Source organism: Fusarium graminearum, chromosome 2, assembly GCF_000240135.3.
Source record: "Fusarium graminearum PH-1 chromosome 2, whole genome shotgun sequence".
NCBI lineage: Eukaryota > Fungi > Ascomycota > Sordariomycetes > Hypocreales > Nectriaceae > Fusarium > Fusarium graminearum.
The window spans coordinates 500,248-519,565 of NC_026475.1; the positions used below are offsets into that span (position 1 = coordinate 500,248).

Below are 19,318 nucleotides of genomic sequence, written 5' to 3' on the forward strand. Positions count from 1 at the left end.
CCGCGTACAAACGTCAAATACTGGAGCAGTAAAATGTGAAAGAGCATCAACATCTGTAATGAGTAATGCTGGCGGCTTCTGTCGCTTTGCGCCGTGTCACAAGGGTCGGCTCAATCACACCCACAAGTCACAAGGCATACTTTTCGGCTGAGTCGGACAGGCAGAATAGGTATGTGCCGCAAGACTGAGTAGACTGATCAGGAAATGCGCTGTCAAAAAGAGTCAGCCAGATGGAGTTTGGTCTAAGACTACGGAACATTCGGCCAAGAGGTCACTGGATATGGAAACAGACCAGTTGCTAGATAGTTAAATGGAGACAAAAAGACAAAATAGGAGGAAATTCACTAGTACGAGGGCTTGTACCTGGACGAATAAGAAAAGATATTGAAAGTCAATTGACTTGGAGTTGTTGGGATTAAGGAAAAACAGTGTGGCGTAAGATAGGCATTAAAGAATGCGGTGAGCGCAAAGCGAGACTTGCATAAAAAAAAACATGTTAAACGAATGGATTGTGGTCTGGCCATAACAAGCGAATACGTCTAAAAGGCGACAAAAAAAGACGCAAGTTGTGATTGACGATCTCTCTCGACTTTCTTGGATTCGCCGTCCAATACTGTAGATCTGTCCGAGGAATGGGGAAATGCAAACAACGGGGTTAAATCCGAATAAAATGACGTTCGTTTCAAGACGTGGCTGAAAATGTTGCATTTTGACAGCGCAGTCCAGCAGTGGATTCACTGGGCCTGAACCTTGGTAATGGCACCCGAAATAGGTACCCAAAAGGAAGGGTCTCGGATGCACGGTTGCATGCATCTGTTGGGATTGAAGCAAGCCATTCACAGTTCTGAAAGAAGAAGTATTCAGCCACCAAGTAAATATCCGTTTAAACAAAGGCGTCAATAGGTTGGCAACTTAGCAGACACCATTGAAAAGTTCTGAGTAATGTGAATTAGAGCCTGTCTGTGGTTATATCTGTGCTGCGCTGTCAAGAATGGCGATGACGATGATGCTGATCTTGTCGTGATGGTGTGCGGATGGCGACAATTGCGTCACAAGAAATAGGTAATCTGACAATGATTACCTGCCTGCAATTCCGGATCCCCAACGGTTACTACTCTATGCATATCACTGCATTAAAGTAGTAAAATAGTAGAGATTAAAGCTGAACATCAAGACAACTCATGAAATGCCATCCAAGACATGCATGAAAGTTTCCGTCAGGTCCCATCTCAATGAGCCCAGACCCAAGACCAGGGGAACGACAACACTGGTCTAAGTTTAGCTTTGATACTTGACGGGTACCTTGGAACTCTCTAGCAATCCGCTGAGCCCGATAGAAACCCCTGAACAAGACCTAGGCGCAGCACAGGCCCTCAGCGAGTGAACGGATGCTCCAACAGTCAAAGCCCAGTATCATCCAAACCTGGTTCTTCGTCTAGCGCGTGATTTATTATTTATGCGACAGATTCAGATCCAAATGTGAGGTGAAGCATCGGTTATTGACGTTACAGATTGTGATGGACGACGGGTTAATTTCCCCCTGTCCACACTTGGGCTGGGCTGTAAATTTTAGTGTCTTCCTCCTAGCTTGCTCACCAAGTGGGTATCTCACATGTACCTGCCCCCCCGTAAATCCCGTCCGGCTCGTCTACCTCTAGTCTGGGTGAACCCTTCCCCTTCTAAAACTTGGCCCCTTCCTTTCCCCGATTGTTTTACCACGGCTGCCAACTCAGCGCAACTTCCTTGGCTCTTTGGCCTCCAAACTCCAACCTCTCGATTCCACGATACTTCACTCGCCATCGGCGTCTCTCCTTGCTTCAACTTCGCTCCTTTTTTCTCTTTTGTTTACTTTTCCTCTCTTCCCCTCTCCTTCCGTCCTTTCTACTCAACCAATTCTCTTTTTTTTCCGACGTGACGGGGCCAGGCTGTCTTCAGCCGAAACGCGAGCGCAATGAACGCCCTTCAGCAAAAGTGTCGGCCGAAACATCAGGTCCTCGTCCTAAAATGTTATCCTCGAACCGCGAAAGGCGCTGTCGATGTCAAGCCCAACAGCAGCGAGCTCAGTTATCTTCTGTATTACGCCACAAGCCGTAGATCCAAGATTCAAAAGATTGGTGCCTTTCTCGAAAAGAAAACCGCCAGTGATGTTTGGCGTCTGCGTATTGGGTACGTCACATCATCGGAGACGTGTCAGATTCGTCAGACTCGACGTTTCTGCCTCAAATTCTCACAACAGCTACAATTAACTCGAATTTTGTGTTGGCTGACATCTGCCCTTCCGTAGAAATGTTCAGGTCACCCTCCAGATCTTGTCGGCCTTGATGGAAAAGCTGCACAAGGATTCCGTCCTTATTGCTCCATTCGTCCTCAAGATCCTCGATACCGTCCTCAGGTCCGACGACATCACCATGATCGAGTCCTCTCTACCTACGTTCGGAGCCTTCTGCGATTATCATGATGCAGCTTTTCTATTAGCCGATCAAACCTACCTCCGCCAATATGAAGAGATCGTCCGGTTATACGCTCAGCTTGCCTCGACAGCCGCTCCGGGCCGCGAGTCGCTTACCACACCCGTCAAGGTCCGCTGGAGAAACGCAGGCCTCGAGGCTATCCGCAGCGTCTCCACAGCCGATGCCCTCTCTTCGATAACAGGCAGCCAAATGCATGTCATTATGCCCAGAATCCTCGAGAACCTTTGGTCCGACACCCCCGACTTCCTCGAAATCCTACATCAGCGACTCGAAGAGGAGGAAAAGGTCGATACTGAAAAGCAGTTACGACGTAGGACAAGCATCGCTACAGTCGGGACGGATGGAGCAAACGACCCTAACCCTGTTGCCCTCTCCGGAACTGCCGGCGATGTTGATAAACTCGCCGAAGAGGAAGTCGGAGTATTGGCCATGCAATGTTTGAAGAGCATCTTCATTGTACCCACACGCGCTCAAATTCACGGCGCCACCGTTTCGCTACTAAAGTTCATCCAAGAAAAGGTTGCGCAGGGCAACTCGGTAGTCGAGCTTCATGACGATCGAGAACGAGACAATGGCTGGGCTATAAGTATCTACGGCATTATTGCACGCTGGGCTCCCGTGCAGGATAGATACACCATCCTGGTAGCGGCCTTAGAAACGCTACTCCGAATCCCAGCACAAGACGCGACTCTCGATGAACAGCTTGCGTTGGTAACAATCATGAGTTCCCTCTTACGATCCGACGTCAACCTCATTGGATTGAGCATGATGGACGTGCTCCTAGGCTTGATAAAGCAGATGAGGAAGCTTTTTCGGTTACGAAGCCCCGCCAGCCGAAGCGATGATGGCAATGTCGCTACCGCTGAGTCCGATACAGCTGTGCGTCAAAAGAACAAACATCTTGTGGGCAGACTCGAATTGTGCATTGGCGACTTGGCTACTCATGTTTATTACGCTGACCAGATTGCTGACATGGTCTCCGCGATTATTCTACGTCTCAAGCCAAGTCGGGCATCCAGCATCAACTCTTCTCCAGGAGGCGAAAAGAACGGCAACGAGGCCGGACCAGGTGCCTCCACAGTAGAGCTGAGCGAAAGCCAGCAGTTTGACCACTATTTCTGCATTAGTACTGGCAGGGCATCTGGTCTCCGTGCTATAAAGGAGATTCTTCTCGTTGCAAACCCTCAGAAAAAGCTCACTGGCAACCTAGCCATGTCTCGTAACCCTGTGCCAATACACGTCTGGGAAGGGACTCACTGGCTTCTTCGTGATCCAGATGGTCACGTCCGCAAAGCATACATGGAAGCTATTGTTACATGGCTCGATCGCGAGACATCATTTGCAAGCGAGATCGCTGTTGAAGAAAAGCTTCCTCGTTCTCGTTCATCCATCAAGATGAGTAAGGAAGCTAGCTCTGGTATCAATCGACGAGCCGTTTCGAACGCTTCCCACCGTGAGCGGGGATCGAAGCCTCGACCGTCACAGTTCCTTGCTCTGCTACATCTAGTCATCTACGATAATGCTCTTCAATATGTTGACTTCGAAACCGATCTCGTTCTGCTACATATTCTTCTCACCAGACTCGTCCTGCAGTTGGGTGTGAACGCCGCTCGCTACGGCCTGCCCATGATTTACCGGTTACAAGAGGATGTCCAAGAGATTGAAACGCCTCTTCACAAAGTCCGAATTGCAGCGCTTTGCCACGGTTACTTCTGGGCACTCAGTGAAAAGTTTGACTTCAAAGAATCTGACATTGGGCAAGCTATCGAGAGCGAGGTCGCCCGTCGCAAGAGAAAGGCGTTTTGGGTTCAGGGTATTAACATGCCCCCTCCCTCTCTCGATCAAGTCGGTATTCCTGGTGAGGCACTTCCGCAGCCAGATTGGGACTCTGCCTCATTGGAAAGGGAGGAGTTGCTTCCATTTGATGACCGGGAGGCTCTTGTAGAGTCCGTTGTGGCACGCTACCATGAGAGCCTTCAAGCACCTCCTGGAAGCCCTGGGTCTCCTGGTAGAAATCCTTCGGGGCCAATTCTTGGCTCAAGTCTTACTTCTACGGGTCAGGCGGACTCTGACGTGGAGTTGCCAGTTGTTTTCCGTGAGCATATGCTGGGAGACTGGTCTAGAGATGCAGCGGCTGCCATGCTTGCTGCTGCTGGAAAGTCCGAGTCATTGACAGGATCCAAGACGGAAACTACAGGTACACGAGGTCATCTCACAGTTAAGACGAATGGCATGAATGGCAATGGGCTCACTAACGGCCACGGGCCAACATCGCCGTATGGCAGTCAGTATAATCTGATGAGACCTCACTCATCACATGGTCATCGTGAGAAGGAGCGAGAAGGAACTATTCCGAGGCACCGCAAGGGTAGCGTACGCAGTGCCCATTCGCCAGCTGCTCTGTCCACGGGCAACCGAGGTACGGTCGCCTCGGTTGATCAGCTGAAGCTTGTGCTCTCGGGCAACCCCCCACCAAAAACAGCAGGTTTGGCGGGAGACGATGACAGTGGGGACAGTATGGTCAGCTACGATTACAGTCTCTCGGATATGAGCTTTAACCCGGCTACACAGAATGACCAGCCGGGTAGCCCGACCAGCGTCAAGAGACCTGGCACTTCTTCCAAGCGAGGGCCACTGAACACGCATCCTCCTCTTGGGGGAGCACCAAACTTGCATGAAGAACAGAATGGGGATGGGTCAGTACCTCCTGTGCCACCAATGCCGGATATGAACATGTTGGGAGGCAAGAGAAGCCCAATTCAGGCAATGGAGAATTCGTTCCAGGAGAAGGGGAGACGGCGCAGTCTCAATAGCCGCAATGGGGACGGAATGCGGCCCAAATCGGTTCGCTCCCAAGAAACCAAGACGATGGATCTTCAAGATCTTCTCCGAGGGATCGATAGCCGGCCGAGTGAGGGAAGCTTGGGCAACGTGACGAGACCTCCATACTAGGGAATATGGTCATAATACAGATAGGAGTTCAAGGAATGCGGGTATGAAGGGTAATAGCGATGGTTGATTTCCTAGGGGACAGCGATGCTGGTGTAATTTGTGAGAGCTTTTGAGAATAAAATGCAAAACGAAGATCTTCACGCACAGTTTGAGCATGCTTGTGGTGACGCTGTTCTACTTGTGGGAATATTAACTAATATAGACTAACGGAGTAGATCAATGACCCTTGTTGGAGATGAATTTGTCCGTTGGGTCTGTTACAAGGATACAGCCGGTTTCAGAGTTGCAGATCGGCAGCTGCCGTGTTTAGTTTGCGGTTTTTCGCATTATCATGAGGGTATGAAGTCGTTTGTATGACCGTGAAGTTATTCAGACTGACGATGTTTGACAAGCGCTGTGAAAGAGTGCAACGCAGAGTTTAGTAAGCATGCTAAAGATCAAACTTTTGACTGTTCCAAGGGCTCATGAGGATCATCAAGATTCTCTCTGTGTACCGATATAACCTTGTCGTCTTCCTCCCCTGTCTCGGCCTTGGCGTCAATAAAGGGCCAGTGCAAAGTGCACCATTTGTTCGTCTTATTTCCCGGGACCGACCCCCGCAATTGCGAGACTCGTCTCGTTTGTGTTCATCCTTGTTGACTTCCTCTAGTGCCTGTACCTGCCCGTGATCTAAGAAGGGGGCAGTGCTTTCCCTACTATCTCTGTCCTTCTCTTTCAGTCTCTCGCCATCATTTCGCTTCGACTTCACATTTCCGCCATTCTTTTCTTGTTTCCTTATCCTTCTTTTTCTTTATTTGTTACACAGTCGTTTTACCGATCAGCCCGTTGCATGAGAACCTTTACGCTCTCTTGTGTAACCAACCAGTGTCTTAAATACGATATACATAACATAGGCGGGTTCTTCATCTGCTCAGCCTCAATATTGGGTTTCACTGCATGGGAGGGAGAGTAAGAAGATTATCCGGGCAAACGAGATTTGATCAAACAAAGTTGGGCGCGGCAAACTGGTGTCGTTACAAACGAAACAAGCATTCGGCAAAATCGATAGAGTATAGACGACCAACGTTTTTGACAGGCCATCAAACTCTACGATAGCTAACAACGAGATTGAGAAGGAGAGGAGGGGAGAACTTGGACTAGGAGGTATTAAGGTTAAAGGACTGAAAGTGAACGGTACTACCGCGACATTTACCATTTACCCGTTCTCTCGCAAAAACAGCATCCTGCTTCAAGCGCGTTTCACTTCGTCCTATATCATCGACCATGGCCTCTTTACATCCTCCGAATGGAAATCATCCGTCCGAGTCTATTCCAGATGCTGCATATCCAAATGACTCTCCTTTTCGATCAGATAATAACTCGCCGCAAACCATGGTCTCTCCTCTTACTATACCTCCTCCAAGCGCATCAGGGTCAGCATCAACACCATCATCACAACCACCCGTATTCGGAGCCAGTGTCCCCGCCTATTCGAGCCCAGTAACGCCTTCACCTTCTTGGTCTCCCGAAATCCCATCGAGTCCACCACCACCATACGACCCGACTCGTCCTCCACCGATATACTACTCTCCCCTGGAACCACCATCGTCACTCTCTTCACCACCGCCTCAATACCCACCGTCGACGCCATGGCCATACCAACAGGCTGGATCGTTCAACGGGAGCATCCACGGTGCACCGCATAAGATGGGACCTGTGGCCGCGGCTAGGGCACGACGTAGGCGTAAGATGCAGTTGATCGCTCTGGCGCTGTGCGCTGTTATTATGATCATATTTGCACTCATCATGGGTGTCTTGATGGGTATTGTCAGGTTGCAGTGGAAGGGTGATGACGATGACGACTAGGATCACAGTCACGTATTCCTTCTTACTTCTCATCATTTTTATGTTTTTGCTCTTTATCTAGCGCTTTTTGTTGCCGGATGGGTCGGTGTGGCGTACGCGTAAACAATGGATTATTATCAGAAACAGCGATGGTTCATACACGAAATACTCTTTTCTTTTGTCTGGATTGGTTTGTCACTTCGTGGGTATTTGACTCGGGTGGTTGATATGTTACATCATGGCGGTGGAGCGAAATAGACTCAATACAAATACAAAGTTGAACAACTATGGTCATCTCAAACCGAATAAGGATATAGTATCCAACTTGTAGCATGACGATCACTGTATCTAGAGCAATCTTGTTAAGCTTCCTACATGTCTTAAGGATAGTGCATCCGCCTTCAATTTAGATAAAGGTTGGTTTATAAATGAGTTTAGGGCTATTTATTTATGAACCTACGGCGTAGTTCTTAACGCAAGTCTTCTCCATCCTTTCGATGTAATAAATATCAACAGGTATTTTTCACTTAATGTACCTACCAGAGAATGAAAACAACGAGTATTATTCAAGTAAATAGGAGCAACAGAGGCCTCAAAGGAATTCACATAAACCTCAATTCTGGGTACAGGGTAGCCAAAATATCGCAGTTCTCAAGTCTGGACACAACAAAAGATCCAAGAACCTAGCAGCTGAACGTGGAGGAGAGATGGACTAACTCGATTTTGTCATTCTAGATTTGGTTCTAAAGTGATTTGCCTTTTGCACATTGGAGCTCAGATATCATGTTGCCCTCTCCATCACATCAAGGAGTACACATGATGTGAGGCCTTAATGAAACACATCCAATCAAACGCACGTAGATTGAAGAGAGTTTTGCTTATTCCTGTAGTTCGCTTACGTGACTGTCCGTGATAAAAGGCCAAGAGACTTTGCTTCATCAGCTTTCAGCCTCGAGGCCTCCCTAGTGCACCGAAGCATGGACAACCTCCACCGCCAAGGAGAAGGGCCGCCGCGGGATCCGCAGAGGAATGATGTTCACTAAAAGGGCTGTGGCGGTGGACGAGCCTAGAAAGAATATGGATTTACAAATACTGTGAAAGGACTTAGCCGAGATATGCGGCGCTGGCTTGATGATTGATGCTGGCATAACTATCGTTAGTGAGCGAGTGTTGGTAGGCAAAGGCAAAGCATTGGTAGGGAATTGTTCCGCGACCAGAAGCGGGAGTGAGCGGGAACCAGATCCAAAATTGCAACGGGGGAAGAGAGTTGTTCCGATTTGAGTAAAGACTCTTGTCTAGTCTGTCCAGATTGAGTGATCGGCAATTGAAAGTCGAAGTCGAAAGTCGAAAGGATCAGCCTTGACTTGAGGCTGGCTGGCCTTAGACGTCATTTTGAGTTCTGTCACTTGGACACATTCAATCTCAACGGTCTGGTCTGGACTGGACTGGACTGGATGAGATTGGAGAGGGCGACTCTTTACACTCCAGCAAACTCTCCTGTGGGTTGGTAAGTTAGCCTATAGAACGCCCCAGATCTCATTACGGATATGTGTGTACAGATGGGTATCGCGTTTCCGTAAATCCATGGCGAAAAAAAGCAAACATCGCCGGCATCCTTCCATTATTAGGTTGGCCGAATGTGATATTGTTGTTGTTGCCTCTTGTCGCTTGAGCGTGTAATGCCTATTCGAGGAACGCATGCACGGGGACGCGGCGTTTGTTTCATCATTGCTTTTTTCTTGCCCTTCTCTTTTTTACTTGTCTTTCTTTGCTGCTCAACAAGAGGCCACTTTCTGATCTGGCACTACGCCACGAACTGATTTTTGACGTGTCGTTGCTTGCAGAGCCACAAGAGGTCAAACAGGGCTAAGAAAGCTGACCGTGAACGCCACTCCGATTCGATCGAACGATCCGCAGGGTCCAAGGGGGGCCAGTTGATACTATTCCTGGCCAACATCTAGTAGGCTGTTTGCTGGCTGTTGGCCTCTCAGGGGTCAAGGGGGAGAGAGGAAACAAATACTAGCAATCGTAGCCTACAGCCGTTGAAACATCAATATGCAGTCGAGCTATCAATAACAAAAAACTGGATTAATGTCACGCCCCAGCTTCGACCTGCATCTCAGTGCAGTGTGGTGCAGTCCAGCGCATCATGGGCCTCCAGCCAGTGCAGGTACGGAGGCGTTCTTTCAAGGATGTTCCTGGTTCTCATGCACCAAGCTCTGCATATGTCTGGATGATATAGATCTGCAATCATAATGAATTCTAAACGTGCATCTGGGCATCAATACATTGCCAGCAAGCTGTAAAAAGTTTTCAGTCCAAGGTAAGGGAGAGAAGAACAATAGTAGTGAGGCTTGCAGTAGCAGTACGAATGGACACCTCAATAGTATTTACTTTTTCTTCCAGTGCTCGCACTGCGCCCTCGTATGATGCAAAAGACTCTGACATGCATTGGATACGATGATTGTCATGACGTGGTGGATTGTAGAACGATTCAGGGGAGACTATCCGTACTAGAGACTGAACTAAATAATGTGATGTTACCCATGGAGTGACGTCGGAACAATGGCCCTGGAAATAGAAGGAAGGACCAGTGCTGGCAGTTACGGAAATGGGAATATTCCCGAGAAAGAGGCAAGGCACGTGGCAGATATTGCACTTGCTCTTTCTCTCTAGAGAGATCAGCAAAACATTCATTCAGACCCAGAGGCCCTGAGGCCTCAGCTCCGAGGCCAACCTCGAAGCCAAGTGTCCACCAAAAGCCCACTGGAATCGTCTCATCATCTGCATATCTCATCTCCGTGCAAATCATGATTTGCATCACCCGAAACTACCTACATCCGACGGTGACATCAGCGCATGCCAGAGATGCTTCAATCCCAGTCTCGGCAGTCAAGCCCATGCCAAGCCACACTCGGACCAACCATCACCTCAACTCTGGGTCCTCTGGGTCTTCTGGGTCTTCTGGGTCCCCTAACTTTCTTAGATTCATCAGCCGCCTCTCCCGTCGTACTAACGCAGCCCAAAGCAATTACGAAGCAACGAGTCCTGTAGTTGAGGTTGGCCGCACTTTATCTATCGGCACCGGATCGCTCAACTTGCCAGCTTCCGAAACTGATCGTCATCAAATCGGAATCCTTTTTGTCCCTCCACTGTTCCGGTCCCAATGTTCAGTCTTCGGCTTAGTGGAGGGAATCCAGGCTTCATGTCACCCAATGACCCTTGAGCCTCCCCTTCTGCGGCGCAACATGCTGCTGCCCCGTCCCCTGCGGCCGAGGCCCCAGGCATTGTCTCGTTGTGTAATCCACGCCCCAAGCTGTCCGCTGTCATCCTTCCGGGTCCCCACCGCGACGCCGCTGCAGCTGCAACTATTCAGGGCGTTGCCCGCCATCGTCTTCCGCTAACTTTAGCTTTCCCCGAGCTCCAGCAGCAGGGGACCAATCGCTGGTCATCCTTACCATGGCGCTGGGAGCCCTCCCAAACTATTGGGAGACTCCGAAGCTCTGATTTTTAAGAAAAGACAGGGACAATCGGAAACTTCTTGCATCATCATCGCCGTGGGACCATGACTCTCTTCAGTATCTTGTCACTTGATTGGTCCCACATAAGTGATGGTCCTCTCAGTCTTGCGCCATGGGCTTTCATTCTATTAGAGGCGTCAACCTCGTCACTGCATTGACATGGACGTTGAGAATCATTGGGCAGTCCGAGACATTCAACGACGTTGCGCAACCTGTACAGCAGACACCGGGATAGTAATTATTAGATGCCTCACCCTTGCACCAGAATCGACCAGGACCCTGCCCTCAATTGTCACCACTGACGTTGCCTGGAATTATCAGGTGGCAGTCGGTTAACATGTCCCACGATCGTACCCTGAAATTCCAGGGATAGGCAAAGCTTATGGGAGTCTTCCTCATAGAGCTTCAGCCAACCATACCCTCTGCTTGCGTTATTATCAGAAAGCCCCTTCGTACCGACCCCAGCTAGACATTGTCTCTATTCAGGATTTTCTAGCCGTGCTTTTCTTGATTCTCGATGTCTATCAGCAACTATCAATGCTAAAAGATAATTGGCTGTCGGCATTCATTACTTGTCAATGCCCCTGGCGTTTTTTTGCCTCCAGCGACATACCCATCCCTAGACTATTGAAGCTCTTTAGTTGCCTTAAGGCTCATGGTTTAAATTCTGTCCAGTCGCTCTCATATGTCGTGTTTTGCTTCACAAGCTTATCCTTGCACCTGGCGGCGACAATCTGCCGATGATACATTGATTGACCCATCGACCTTCTTCTTTCTCTACTCCCCGACTCTCTCTACTGATGTATGATTCCCCCTCCGCCCCTCCTTCTCCTTGGCATGCTCTTATAAGTGCTCACCCTGGCTGAGTTTTGCTTTTGCCATGTTCCTTAGGATTCCTACAGCCGTTTCGGGTAGCCACTTGTTGCCGCTGTCATAATTACTACACTCTCTTCCCTCGTTTCTTTCTCAGACGTGCCACATCCCTGTCATCAGTTGTATTATAAGTGTCCTTGTTGGCTCTCAGGTCTTGCTTGATTGCAATCGCTGAGAACCTACTTTCCAATCCCAGACTGGTTGGTATAACATAAAACGACGCACTTCAACCCCCAACAGACAAGCACGCAAACAGATACACAAGCAGATACCGACTTTATCGCACCGATACTGTGACGGCTGCCCATCTTTAACGAATCGGTTGACAACTCTTTCAAGGGTCATCTTGTCCCAACCTAGGTCCAGCCGAGCCCAGCCCGATCCAGTCTGGCCCCGGAGCTTGACGATCTTGCTTTCGGTTCACACCAGTTCTAGAACGCCGAACCAACTTGACAACCACCACATTACGCACCACCCTTGTTGGTATTTCGCTTCTTGGGGTGTCGAGGCTTTAAATCAGCCAAAACAAAATCGTGGTCTTCCCCTGTCATTTTCCCTCGAATCCTGGCTTCTACCACTTCAAGCAAGCAGTCGTCTAGAAAACGATCGTCTCTTGTCCTGTCTATATTTCCTTTCCTCCCTAGCGGTTTCTTTCGTCCATCTTTGTTTACTGAACTTGTTCTCTCCGCTTCCCCAAGACAAGAAAAGGCTCGAGCTAGCCGCCACGGCGCTTCCCAAACTCCTGGTCCTGGGACCAAACGTGGAAACTCAATTTCGGGCATCATAAACCCTGGGCATCTTCATTCGGCTCTAGTCTGCTCTCGCTGACTGACTCTGTCTCCCCTCTTGAGCTTTTTTATCCCCTCCTCCCAAAGCTCGATTTCCCACCACGCTTTTCGAGCTTGACTCAACATCTCGGCTCTGCCCGTCTAGCCTCCCAGCGTGTGCTAGCTAGTCTATCAAAGCGTCGCAACACACAACAGAACACTCATTGATCGACTTCCAGATTGTGAAACTACAAAACATACATAGCTGCAACCAGCGCAGCCTCAGTCTCGACTTTTGTGTCCCATTCTTCACCCTCATCAGTTACCTCTTTTCTCACGACCCGCCGGCCAACAGACAAGAAAGTCTCTTAGTGCCTCATCCTTCCCTCGCTCGGACATCGCTTCGCAGACGCTCAGTCTCACCATCAGCAGCAGGACCAATTTTTTTCTTGTCGCTAGCTCGATATACAGTATCTAAGAACTTGTATAATTCGGCACTTGTCTTGTTCGATACGCGTCTCTTCGTCGCGTATCCTATTAACTCACTTTTTTCTTTCTTTTTACCTCCATCATGCCACGACATTACCATTACCAGCCTAGGTATGGCCAATCAATGATGTTACTCTCTGGAGCTCATTGCTAATAATTCCCTTAGTCGCGAACTCCATGTGGTAGTCCTAGGAGCAGGTTCGTCAACATCCGGTCTCCATGCAATTGTTTTTTGCTCTATTTTACCTCTTTCCTCACATGCAATCATGTCTGACTCGTTTCTTTGTAGGTGGCGTGGGTAAAAGTTGTCTGACTGGTAAGTTGACTTTATTCCGCTCTCTCATCCCATGTTCTCAATTTGCTGCGCCTGCGTCCCACCGTTGCATTCGCAATCCTACTCACCACCTTCCCTGTCTACCCCTTTGTTGCACAAGGCTCACGCGGAAACAGCCCAGTTCGTCCATAATGAGTGGATTGAGAGTTATGATCCCACCATTGAAGATTCTTATCGCACTCAGCTCCAAGTCGATGTGAGTATTGAGCATGAAACAAGTGCCGCTTCTCGACACTCCAACTGACTCGTTTGACTAGGGACGTCAAGTTATTCTAGAAATGTGAGTTTGCGCCTTCACTGTCTCACCTTTCGGTCCACATTTGGCCAAGAGCTGTTACTGACTCAATCTCTAGCCTCGATACTGCGGGGACCGAACAATTCGGTAGGTCCTCCATTGCTCAACAACATTCACACCGTGATCCATGTACTGATAATAATGGTACAGTCGCCATGAGGGACCTATACATGAAAACTGGCCAGGGGTTCCTTCTAGTATTCAGCATTACATCGTCATCCTCGTTGAGCGAATTGGCGGGTTTGCGCGAAGAAATCATCCGGATAAAAGACGACGAAAATGTTCCACTCGTCATTGTTGGTAACAAGGCAGATCTAGAAGAGAACCGTGCTGTGGCCCGAGCCAAGGGCTTCTCCATTTCGCAACGATGGGGCGCACCCTACTATGAGGCTAGCGCGAGGACGAGGAGTGAGTCGATCCGCCCACCATGGCTCTTATGCATGGACTTCCGCCGCATTGGGACTAATAGACTCCAGCCAACGTTGATGAGGTCTTTATCGATCTCTGTAGACAAATGTTACGCAAAGAGGATGAACAAAACGCAAACGACGGCCCCAATGACGACTATAAGTATGATAACGGTCGAAGTTCTCATAGACGCCAACGTCGCCGCCGAAAGAAGGATTCGCCGCGATGTGCGATTCTTTAAACCCTGGAATAACCGTTCTCAGAATTGATGACCACTGGATGGCATCCACACACTGGAATTCTTCACTTCTTACCCTCAACGATTGAGGGCCCAGGCATTTTTATTGTTTTTCAACCACTCACACTACTCAGCATGCATTACGTGGATTACGACCATTGAAAGGAAATTGACCAAGGAAAGGTCATATGGAAGGACGAAGCATACAATAGGCCCCGAGGTCTTGTACGAAATGAAACGATATTTGGTAGAGCAATTGACCGCTGGACAGGGCGGTAGAATCAGATCGCATGTTTAAAACGATACTGAGGCGAACAGACGACAGAACGCATCACATCACATCGAATACATCACATGTCTGAATCAAGCGAGGGGCGTCGAAAGTCGACAAGAGCCCTCCCTTTATATGTGCACATTACGGCGTCGGTGGCGTTGGGTATATATGAACCGGGACAAGGTCTGCACATGTTGATTGTTTCAGGGGTTGGTTGATATGGACATTGATTCAGATTTGCTCAACGTTAAGAGATGGAACGGAAAGGCATGGACAAAAGCGAGAACTGGAAAAGATAGTAACCGTACCATCATGGTTATGCTAGCGTGTATATTGACCATTTGAGTACCAATTACTGCTCATGATATCGGTGGTCATCAATCAATCCAGTCATATTATCGCGCTGTTCTTGTATCGGGGGCTCTGGTCAGCCCTAAACATCTATGTCCAAGTATTTCTTTGTATCTCTGGGACTGTTGAAATCCGGCGTTACTATCGAACAGGTCTTTCGCGAGCCCTCCGCCTTTGAACAGATTCATCTACACAAGAAGACATGTTAATGTATCTGTGCTGATGGATACCGGTAAATAGAAGGTTCAACACAACTTGTTAAACCCAACATGGACTGCTTGTTGTATCTGGTGTTATAATCCAGCATATCTCTACAGATAACATCTATGTGTATGTCATTTCATTGACTATCTACACTTGTTGCAATGCCCATGATGGGCCCCTATCATATGTATCCTGTCCCATGTACGTTACTGGTTCCGGCTCGCAGAATCCGACGCGTCAACCCGAATATCTACCACATGATCAGAACAGCTACCAAACGCTCCAAAAAAAAAAAAAAAAGGAGGCCTTGAGACATTTTTCCAAGGTCACTCTAAAGAATCGAAAAAAACGTGATCATTATCGGCATCATCACCGACCATCGCCCATTGCTTACTTGCGACGAAGCATGCCCCAGATGTCAGTGAAGATACCAAACCATCCCTTGACTCGTTCAGCTGCATTCAGCAACAAAATGTATCGCTTCGTGAATGCATCAGTGTTGTCAAAATCTCCAGCATAACATTCCCACACGGCTCGGCCCTGTCCGTTGTTCTCATGCTCCTGGACAATCATGAAGTCGTCCTCGTCCTCGACGCCCTCGACGCCAGCCGATTTGAGCTTGGGACCAATGCAAAGAGCACGGCCGGCAATCTCTTCGTCGGCAATGAGGCGTGTGGCAGCGTCAATGACATCCTCGATCATGGCCCCGCCTGCTGTGCCAGAGAGGAAGGCCACTTCGACGGGCAGCTTGAGCATGTTGGACTTTGAGACGTAGTAAGGCGTGATCATGTTCACGCGGACACCGCTCCGGAAGGACGTCGAACGAAGAGTGCGGAAAAGGCCGAGGATGGCATGCTTGCTCATCGCATACATGGTCTGAGTGGGGAAGGGGCAGAGGGAAGCGAGTGAGCCGACCAGGAGAAGGCAGCGATCACGAGGAGAAGATCCATTCTGAGGCAACCAGTAGAGGGCGAGGTGAGTGGTGTAGGTAGCACCGGTGATGTTGACATCGAACTGCTTCGTGTCGGGCTTGGGAAGACGGCCATTCTTGAGAACAGGCTCCTCGAACTGCATCGAAACATCAGGGAGGATGATGCCCGCGTTGGGAACCACAATGTCGATTCCGCCATGGGGGCTGACATGAACAGCTGTCTCGAACAGACTGACTTGAGACTCCCAATCGGTGACATCGCAGTGTTGGAAGGCAAAGGCCGAGTCTGGATATTGAGCTGTGAGGGAAGCTACAAGCTCCTCGCCAGCTGCATCGGCAACATCGCCAATGATGATATTCGCACCGTGGGAAGCCCACTCACGAACCATGTGGGATCCCAGTCCATTGGCACCTCCGGTAATAACAATTGTCTTGCCCTTGAGAGTTGAAGCGTCGTAGGGCTTGCTCACGTCGACGGGTGGAGACTGGCAGATGATGCCCTTGAGATCGTTTGCGGGCTGCATTTTTGGATGGTCTTGCGGGTTTAGTGTATCGTTGAGAAATGTGGACGATCCTTCCGGCAGATGAGATAATACCCAAGAATAGAAGGGTAAAAGAGACTGTGTGTGATTGTCGAATACGATTTGCTAGGCGCTATCAAATCCGACGTAGTATTTGGTTAGCCTCAGCTACCAAGCCAAAAGCCGTTTTGACCAAAAATAATCCTCCAAGTGGAGTCGAGCTGAACTGCTTCTGCAAGGCCTTGTCAGGATGTGTCCCTTCTTCTTGACAGGCCCCGATGAATTAGCTTGCTCTAGCGGGGTTGATCTGCGAAGTTGATATATCCACTCCAAACGTTGGCGATGATTGTAAGGTGAGTGCTTGCGACTCAAGATATGGAAGAATCGAGACGGGAGATGTTGTAGTGTCAAAGAAAAATGATGTGACTATCTGGATAAAGTTGTTGTATTTATCCTCCAGGAATCCCTGTTCTTCTCTGCATTCAATGCTGTGCTGTGATGATGCTGTCCTTGGCAGTGACAAGAGGCAATGCCCGCCGAGATAGCAAATGCGCAAACATCAACCATTCTGTGTGATTACATCTGGCAAACAGATGCTCTATGTGTCATCTTACATCTTGTAAATCACGTCCTGGTGAAGAGTCAACCCTCACTGGTTATCACTTCCCTTCTTCGTGCTCTCATCTCCAGGCGGCGTAGTTGTGAACTTCCAGCCTTGGACCCCAATTTCCGTATCTGTTTCCTCTTATGCCAACGCTGACACAAACTCGCAGAGGATACCTCAAAAGGATTGTCACCTTACCAATCGCGAGCTATAGCCCCAAGACCCTCGGTATCCCCAAGGCCAGGAATTGGAGCTTTGGTCTTCGAAACCCCCTCAAGAAGACGGCGGGAGGAGAGTTAAACTGCAACCCAAGGAGAAGGTGTGGATATCATTCGATCCGGTAGGGACCAGTGAACTAGTGCAAAACGTCAAAAAGGTTTCCTCTCATCCCTTTCGATACTTAGCACGGAAATATGGTCCCTGTATCATCGAGAACTGTTGTCTCGGTGCCTCGGAATACGACAAGGGTCAAGCTATGGGAGGAGAAGCTTTCTCTCTAAGCGGCATTCTTGTAAAGGGAGGGTAACAAGTCGATGAGAGAAAAAGGCTGGCGCCGGATGTCGATCACTTCACCCGGGAAGCCTGGGTTTGTCTTTGTTTGGTGCAGCGCGGCTTCTATCACTTACTACCCGTATATCCGGATCGGACAACCATGCTCAAGGCTCTCTGTCTTCCCGCTCAAGTAACAAAAGCAAGTTGATGAATGCAATCAAGAGAGAACACGGCGCGTTCCGGGAAGATTATCAGCATGATACAAGCACACGTACAATACAATACCAAGCGTCTGGTCTGTGAAACAATACCCGGGAAGTGACGGGCTGTGGAGGCCATCTAGCCATCATCCAACAGGCTGGGATACCGGGCGGGCTCTGTCCACTAAGTTTGGCGTTAAGTATTAGATGCCACGCCAGGAGACCCTTGCGACGTCGGGAATGGCAGGGGTTGGCTGGCTCTTCCAGGGCGATCAAGGGACAAGACAACTTCTCAGTGAGAAAGAAACAGGTTTAATTATCATCTCCCCACTAAGTTTGAGACATGGCAATGTCCGCAGTCTCATAATGCAACAGGCGACGTCTGCTGAAAAGTAAAGAAAGAAGGCAAAAGTAAAAAAAGTACCTTCCGATACATGCGACAATATGAGTGTAAACTTGGGGGAGGGGGCTCTCGAGTCGAGGATCTGACTCTGTTGCTGTACCTGAGAACATCGCATCCCGTCCAGCCGCAACCCAGAACTCACGTGGTGCCCGTTAGACCGTGAAATGGCTTTGAGTGATCGTCCAAAAGTGCGCGATTGTACCTAACTGAGATGTGATGGCGCCCTAGCAAGCGAGGGCAACGGTTTCTGGTGGAGAGATCAGCGTATGGGCGGGCGTTGGTCTATTCGGCATCTACATACCTATTCAGTCACACGTTCGCAATATTCTATCTTTCCAACTCGTTCTCTTTAGATACAAGGCCGCCGTCGGTCATCAATTTTGCAACATGGCGCTTAATCGCCTCTCTCCAAACCCATCGTATCCTGCACTGCGTGATATGTGCCACCGCGAGGCTCTCGTCACACACGCCTCCGGTCAGACCAATCAACAAGTTTCTGGTGTAGGGGTGCGAAATCATACTGTTCAGGCCATTTTAGAGGCGGAGCGGGTTAGTAAAGCCCAATCGGAGATCCTGGTTGACGACTAAAATCGAGTTAACAGATGAACGACGATGCAACCTAGGGTCGTTTATCCGGCAGTACGGGACATCAACACTCAAGGTTTACTTCCGAGTAATCTTGCTTGATACTAGAGTCGCACATTACTCACACCCATATTACTATATTCTGCATTGGGCAAGTTCGGTGTGTATTGACTTGGTGTTGAGAGGAGCATTGGGGTGAAGAGTGCAGGGATGACGATGAATTGACGAGGCTCTGCGTCTCCATCGCCCATAGCCCTATGTACATACAAAGTGGAAGCGGAGGCTCTTATATCGCAGGGACTAGGCGAGCGATGTACTGTGATGGGACAGTTAGCACATCATGTGCTATGGAAATGGACCTGCCTGGCTATCGGCGGCCGAAAGATGAAATGCAAACATTTGAAGATAAGGGCGTGGGCAGCGGGGCAACGTTGGTTTCACCAAAAAAAAGTACTAGAAACCGGGTTCAGTCATTATTGCAAGGCTATGTTGAGTGTATGTTGTATAGAATATCCAAGAGAATAAGGCTACCGCCCTTCTATGGTACACTGCGTGCTGACCATACACTTCTATATCCTTTT

At 49.1% G+C, this 19,318-nt stretch overlaps 4 protein-coding genes across 4 annotated transcripts; 3 read left to right on the forward strand and 1 right to left on the reverse strand.

The window, feature by feature from the left end:
- Positions 1-1,951: 1,951 nt before the first annotated feature.
- On the forward strand, positions 1,952-5,423 carry FGSG_08819 (uncharacterized protein; the record flags this gene model as incomplete). The annotated part of the gene is made up of 2 exons (XM_011321595.1): positions 1,952-2,166; positions 2,285-5,423. 2 exons carry the CDS (start codon positions 1,952-1,954, stop codon positions 5,421-5,423), a joined length of 3,354 nt encoding a protein of 1,117 aa, XP_011319897.1.
- A 1,263-nt stretch (positions 5,424-6,686) lies between these two features.
- FGSG_08818 (uncharacterized protein) lies at positions 6,687-7,268 on the forward strand (the record flags this gene model as incomplete). Its single annotated transcript, XM_011321596.1, has 1 exon — positions 6,687-7,268. The coding sequence occupies one exon, from the start codon at positions 6,687-6,689 to the stop codon at positions 7,266-7,268; it is 582 nt and encodes a 193-aa protein (XP_011319898.1).
- A 5,711-nt stretch (positions 7,269-12,979) lies between these two features.
- On the forward strand, positions 12,980-14,175 carry FGSG_08817 (uncharacterized protein; the record flags this gene model as incomplete). The annotated part of the gene is made up of 8 exons (XM_011321597.1): positions 12,980-13,008; positions 13,064-13,095; positions 13,187-13,213; positions 13,348-13,427; positions 13,489-13,511; positions 13,585-13,613; positions 13,677-13,934; positions 14,003-14,175. 8 exons carry the CDS (start codon positions 12,980-12,982, stop codon positions 14,173-14,175), a joined length of 651 nt encoding a protein of 216 aa, XP_011319899.1.
- A 948-nt stretch (positions 14,176-15,123) lies between these two features.
- FGSG_08816 (uncharacterized protein) lies at positions 15,124-16,456 on the reverse strand (the record flags this gene model as incomplete). Its single annotated transcript, XM_011321598.1, has 1 exon — positions 15,124-16,456. The coding sequence occupies one exon, from the start codon at positions 16,454-16,456 to the stop codon at positions 15,392-15,394; it is 1,065 nt and encodes a 354-aa protein (XP_011319900.1). The 3' UTR covers positions 15,124-15,391.
- Between the last annotated feature and the right edge of the window lie 2,862 nt (positions 16,457-19,318).